Source organism: Babylonia areolata, chromosome 25 (genome assembly GCF_041734735.1).
Source record: "Babylonia areolata isolate BAREFJ2019XMU chromosome 25, ASM4173473v1, whole genome shotgun sequence".
Lineage (NCBI taxonomy): Eukaryota > Metazoa > Mollusca > Gastropoda > Neogastropoda > Buccinidae > Babylonia > Babylonia areolata.
In genome coordinates, this window is record NC_134900.1 from 19,469,346 (window position 1) to 19,476,125 (window position 6,780).

Here is a 6,780-nt window from a genome sequence, read left to right on the forward strand (position 1 = left end):
CTGTCGGTGTTGGCCAGTACTTCTTCCTGGATGCTGCATGCGTCCTACAGTCTTGAAGGATGTGGTCGGTTGTCATTGGTCCCTCACCACAAGGGCACTCTCCACTCTGTCCAATGCCAAATTTTGTGTGCATGTGGTGGAGCAGGCGGTTGTGTCCAGTCCTCAGGCGGAAGATCTTGACCTGTTCCCGTCGTTCCAGCAAATGGTATCTGTCTTCTGGGTTATATTTGGGGTGCTGGAGGCGCCACTTTATTCCTTGCTGTGCCTTGATGATTGTCTTGATTTCATCGTATGACACCAGTTTGTTGGCCTGCTCCTTCTGTGCACCGTCTTTTTCGTTGCCTCTGATGCCACAGTGTGCTGGTGCCCATTGTATCACCACTTTCTCCACTCTGGCACTCAGGGCAACAAGGGCTGAAGTGAGATGGTTCTGTTCTTTGCACCGGGAGTTCTTGCGGGCTTGGAGCACGGAGAGAGCGTCTGAGAACACCACCACCTGCCCTGTTGTTCTTGTGGAGTTCTGCGAGACTGTTGTGGCTGCCTCACAGAGGGCTTCTTGCTCAGCTCGGAAGTTGGTGGAGTATTTTCCTGTTGGGATTGCATTTTCTTCATCTCCGTCTTTGTATCGGAGGAAGATTCCAGCTCCACCATCCCTCGTTGCTTCTGTGGCGGAGCCATCTGTAAAGACATGGGTCCAGTCTTCCTGGGGGTACTGGTTGCAGATGTACTTCATGGCCAGGGCCTTCCTTTGGGTGTCTGACTGTGTTCCTCTCTTCTCCACTCCGGGAATGCTGGTGACGACTGTTGGGAACACCTGCCTCTTCCAAGATGGGTGGGTGACATTTGCCGGGATAGGCTTTGCTTCGTGTTCCACCAAGATTGGGGTTTGTCTTTCAAGGCGTCTTGACTGGTGGATGAAGCTGCCTCTTTTCAGCCAGCTCTTGGTGGGTCTGCTCATTCTGGCGTTCATTGGATGGTTTTCAAGGCGTTTGAATTTTGCTGCCTGGATGAGGATCTTTGTGTCCCTTCTGTCCTCCAATAACTGTAGCCCAGTGGTCTCCTCCATCTTCAGGATTGGGGTGGATCTCATGGCGCCAGTTATGACATGCTGAGCTTGGTTCTGTATCTTGTTGAGATGGTAAATTTTGCAGCTGATGCCCATGCTGATGTCCCGTACTCAACCACAGGTCGGACTCTCCCCGTATAGAGTTTCTTTAGGATACGTTCATCAGCCCCCCAGTCCGTCCCTGCAAGTTTCTTCATGATCGCCAGTCTCAGCTTGGCCCTGCTACAGCATCTGGTGATCTGCTGTTTCCAAGTGAGCCTGCGGCCAAAGGTCACTCCCAGGTAGGTAGGTGTGGGTTCCTCTCCAAGCCTTTGGTTGTTCAGTGTCAGTTTTGCCTCTTGCTTCTTGCTGGATAGGCTGAAGACTGTGTAGGTTGTTTTGCTTAAGTTGACAGAAACAAGCCATTCCTTGGTCCAGTTGCTGATCTTGTTGCCACTCATCTATTGCATGGTTCAGTCGGCTGGCGTTCGCTCCGCCCCTTCCTCCCCCCTCACCACCCCCTCCCCCTCTCTCTCCCCTCTTATTCCCTCTCTCTCTCAACACTATGTTTGATTTCGAAATATACCATTTACATACCATTTACAAAATTAATTCTTGCTATTTCTAAAGAATGACCCTATAAAATTATTACCTCTTTGCTGCTGCATGCAACTCAGATGTGAAACAACCTTCCACATCATATGCGTTCATCTGACTCCGTCTCTCCTTTCTCTCTTCACTAAAAAACAACAACAACTCAAAACATGCCTATGAGCACTCCCGGTTTCTTACTTCAACAATACCGTCCCAATCCCTGCCAAGTCACTTTGTATGTATGAGGTATGAGGAAAAGGGTAAGGAGGGGAGGGAGGTAGAGAGAAAGAGAGAGTGGTTGTGAGTGGTTCATGTAATTTGTAACTTTTTCTTTCGTATATATATATATATATATATATATATATATAGAGAGAGAGAGAGAGAGAGAGAGAGAGAGAGAGAGGGACACAGAGAGAGGTCGAGCGGATGGGGGTTGGTGTGTGTGTGTGTGTGTGTGTGTGTGTAGGGGGGGGACAGACAGACATTCATTCAGTCAGACGAACACATAAACAGACTGGCATGGATATTGACCGAACTACAAACGCATAACTGCAGGCCTGAAGTCCCACCCTTGCACGAAACCATTACCTATCCAGCAAACTCAACAGAAAAATATAAGGTGGGGAACAAAGAGAGGGGCATATCATTTGAATAAAAAGCAACCAAGTAACCCTAAAAAAAACCTGACTCATGCTTTTGAATCGAGCCGTGAATTCCAATACCCCACACAGGGGACAGAGTCTTTGTAACATCCACCACCGACTCTCTCTCTCTCTCTCTCTCTCTCTCTCTCTCTCTCTCTCTCTCGAATTAAAAGATATAGCAACAACAATTTAAAAAAAAAAAAGCAACAACCCCCACCAACTTTGACAACCGCGTTGAAAGAAAGTGACAAATAATAAGTAGTAGAAGAAGAAAACTTTCGAAATACAGCAATCATAAATGATCGGGGTGCACCCAACACTTACAATTGCGCAAGGGGCTGGACAAAAAAGTGAAAAATGGGCAAATCCTGTTTGCAGCTACAATATCTGAATGCTTAACACCTGTGTCATTGTGCAAGATACACCCCTTCCCTTTGACCGCCATTCTGGTGTGGGCTTTGCTGAACTGGAGCTCTCCAAGGCGACGATGTGGTGACGCCAATGTTGGAAAGAAGGAGGTACCTGACAAAACGATTGGTTAAAACGGGTTGAGCTTCACTTGCTCCGTGTCAGTCAACCTTCTCCAGTTCTTCGGTGACAATCGGGTGGTACTCAGGTCCGGGTGTCCGCAGTCGATCGTACCCTTCCTCGACAGCTGTTGTTTGATCGCCGAGAATCAAATCAAATCAGTCTACCTGTCCACCTAACAATCCACCATGGCGGACCAACTGGATTTGATCAACAGGGACCCCAACAATATCAATGACCACCTCAAGGTACGTTTCGCTTCTATTCTTGTTGCTGCTGCTGCTACTGTTGCTGTCCTATTTACCCTTCTCTCCCTCCTCCTCTTTCTTCTTCTTTTCCTTCTTCTTCTTCTTCAACAAGGAACCAAACAATATCCAATGACCAGCTCAAGGTACACTTTGGTTCTCTTCTTCTTGTTGCTTCCGCCGCTATTGTTGTTGTTCTCCTCCTCCTCCTTTTCCTCCTCCTCCACCATCTTCTTCTTCCTCTCACGGTCTGGGAGTCTGACAATAATTACGATGATAATGATTATGCAAAATACTATAAAAGACAATTTAAAAAAAGGGGCGGGGGAATCCCCCTCCCCACCCCACATAATTCATGCTCAATGTACTGTACAAAATATCAATGCATGCACCAGAAACAAATGAAGACTGTCACTGTCACTGGCCTTGCACTGCTGAACGCATCACCAACGTTCTCCATTCCTGACGGTCGTGGTATAGGGCCTGAGTTCCGGAAAGAAACAGCATGACGGACAGGAAACGGGAGTGAGTTCCATGCAGAGGAAGCCTGGAAAGAGAAAGTGCGTTTTCCATGTGATCTGGCTCGGTGGTTCTGTGGTTCTCTTTAATCTTTCTCTCTCATGGCCAGTAGGGCCCCAACAATATAAAGGATCGTTTCAAGGAATACTTCTTCTATTGTGTTCCAGAATAAAGTCCAGCCATCTGCCGAAGATTTAATGAAGACTACTACTACTATAACCACCACCACCACCACCACAACTACTGCTACTACTACCACCACTACTACAACTGTAGCTACAACTGCTGCTGCTTCTGCTGTTATGACTTCCACCGGTGATAATGACGATGACGTTGATGAAGAAGGAGACGATGATCATGGTCATTGTTGTTTCACTTATCACGTCCGTCACAAATAATTATGTGCGAGAAATATTGCATCGTATTCAATATGGAACTCAGTACAATCGTGGTTGATTCAACAAAGCTAGAAAGCAAACTTAGTCCTCTTCCGTATTATTCAGAGAAACATGGGCGCTCTTTCCTCCCCCCACCCCCCACACAAGGACTAATATGATCTGGTTAAAATGGGGCCAGCGACTATGACATATCTGCAACTAAATTCGCGGCGAATAGTTTTCCTTTTCTGATTTTTTTCAATTGTGGAATGTCTGGACCATATTCTCACATAATCAATTTTTGACTCACTTGTGTAAACAAAGTGAGTATATGTTTTAACCCGGTGTTCGGTTGTCTCTCTCTCTCTCTCTCTCTCTCTCTCTCTGTGTGTGTGTGTGTGTGTGTGTGTGTGTGTGTTTGTCCGTGTGTCTGTGTGACTGTGGTAAACTTTAACATTGACATTTTCTCTTCAAATACTTTGTCAGTTGACACCAAATTTGGCATAAAAATAGGAAAAATTCAGTTCTTTCCAGTCATCTTGTTTAAAACAATATTGCACCTCTGGGATGGGCACAAAACAAAAATAAAAAAGAAGCCTAATTATATGCAAACTGCATTTACTGTTATATTTATATTTTTTGTATTCTCTAAACTTGGCACTTTGACCTGATATTCTGACACAACAACAAGAGGAGTGTTTATTATCATTTTTTTGTTCAAACAGGAACTTCTTTTGCTAAGCATGGAATTTTTATTTATTTTGCAAACGTTTTGGTGCAGATAGTAAAAAAGGGAAATTACTCTGATTAATGCTAGGGGACTTAATTTATCACAAGTGAGTATTGAAGGCCTTGCCTCTCTTGTTTTAAAAGTAGCACGCGTGCGTGTGTGTGCCTCGGTGCGTGTGTGTGTGTGTGTGTGTGTGGGTGTGCGCGCGCGTATGCGTGTATGTGCGTATGTGTGTGTGCATATGCATGTGCATGTATGCGCACATACGAATGTAAGAGTACCTTTCATTCGATCACGCGTGTGCTTACACACAAGTCTGTGTAACAACACGGTGGTCAGGTTGTGTGTGTGTGTGTGTGTGTGTGTGTGTGTGTGTGTGTTTGTGCGTGTGTGCGTGTGTGCGCGCGCGCATATGCGTGTGTGTCTCTGGTTAACTTTAACTAAATCATTTTTTTCTGGAAATACATTGTCTGCCATTACCAAATGCGGATTAACCATAGATAAAAAAAAAAAAAAAATCGTTCCACTCATATCCTTTAATTCTTCTAGATTAAGCTGTTATTCCTGATCGTGAATGCTTAATATCATTAAGGCTCCGGATCCGTTGGATGTTATTGGATCGTTCCCCATTCGCTGCCGGAAGGTTGATTTTGTGTTTAAAGCTGGTATGACATTTAACACTTTCACTGCCAAACTCGCATTTATGCAGCAGCTAGGTAGAAAACCCATGTCGCTGCAGGGTGACCAGATCATGGGTCTGTTATCCATGAACCTACTGCTCTTTATGTTCAGTGGTAGGATAGGCCATATTTTCTACACATCGCAGGGGGAATCCCTAGCTATTCTTAGACACCAGATTTTCTGTGTTTATAGCACAAGGGAATTTTGCACTCTAAATTGACTGGCGGTGAAAAGGTTAATATATTGTCCGCATTTAGAAGAAAAGAAAAAGGAAATCTGGATAGAACACACTGCAACGCCAAAGTGCATATCAATATTTCAAAGAGGATACAGATTTAACTAGAATAGACATATCATAATTATGTAATCATTGCCAGTCGAATTCAGCCATCTTGCCTGGAAAAAAGTGTTGTCATTGTATACAAGCAACGGTGAACTTGTGTCATTATTTGTAGAGAGAATACTCGTGATGAAGATAGGGAAAGGTTAATACATTGATAGATTACTATTATTATCGTAAAACAACAACAACAACAACAATAATAATAATAATAATAATAATAATAACAATAAAGCCGATCTATGTGGGCTGGTTGAGATAGAATTGCTCCCTTTCCATTCCTCAACTCTCGGTTCGACAAACGCTCATTCCTGACTGTGAGCAAATTTATAATTTGCATCGTCATGTACTGGTACCCCCCCCCCCCCCCCCCCCCCTCTTCCCCCCACAGTCAGCGTTTTCGGTGTTGTTGTTGTGCAGCAGGAATCATGCATAAGCCATGAAGGCTATGGCTCTTGTTTTTTTTGTACATGTGAAAAAATATATGGGTGTCCGTGTATACGCGTATGCGCGGCTCAGAAAGCGCACGTGGTAATGTATATGTTTGTGGCACATTACCCTTCACGTTCTTATCCCAGCACGTGCGGCAGGAGAGAGGTGTCCGTGTGCACGTGCCTCCCACCGTGGGACGTGTGATTCCTGGGATCAGCCTCACCTCGCACAGTTCCTCTTTCAGGGAGGTGTCAGAGCGTGCGGACTGAGCCACATACTCTGCTGTATAAAAAAAACAAAAAAACAAATAAAGAAAAAGAGTATATGCCTGACTTTCGCACAAACATTTATTTATTCATCTATTAATTTACTTTATTTTCATTATTATTATTATTATTATTTTATATTTTTTTATACTATTATTATTTTTTTTTTTCTCAAGGCCTGACAAAGCGCGTTGGGTTACGCTGCTGGTCAGGCATCTGCTTGGCAGATGTGGTGAAGCGTATATGGATTTGTCCGAACGCAGTGACGCCTCCTTGAGCTACTGAAACTGAAACTGAATTCTCACAAACCCAAAGCTCAGGTCAGGTCTCTAGAGTCTACCATCTTTTTCTTCTTGCTCGCATCTTCACAGAGTTAGCC

At 44.5% G+C, this 6,780-nt stretch overlaps 1 protein-coding gene across 1 annotated transcript in view; it reads left to right on the top strand.

Annotated features, from left to right (window-relative positions):
• Positions 1-2,813: 2,813 nt before the first annotated feature.
• The window catches only part of LOC143299809 (caveolin-1-like), a 5,095-nt gene continuing 1,128 nt past the window's right edge, over positions 2,814-6,780 (top strand). Inside the window, exon 1 of the mRNA XM_076613263.1 lies at positions 2,814-3,059. Within this exon, the coding sequence (XP_076469378.1) occupies positions 3,000-3,059 (60 nt within the window). The 5' untranslated portion in view covers positions 2,814-2,999. The remainder of the gene's footprint in view (positions 3,060-6,780) is intronic.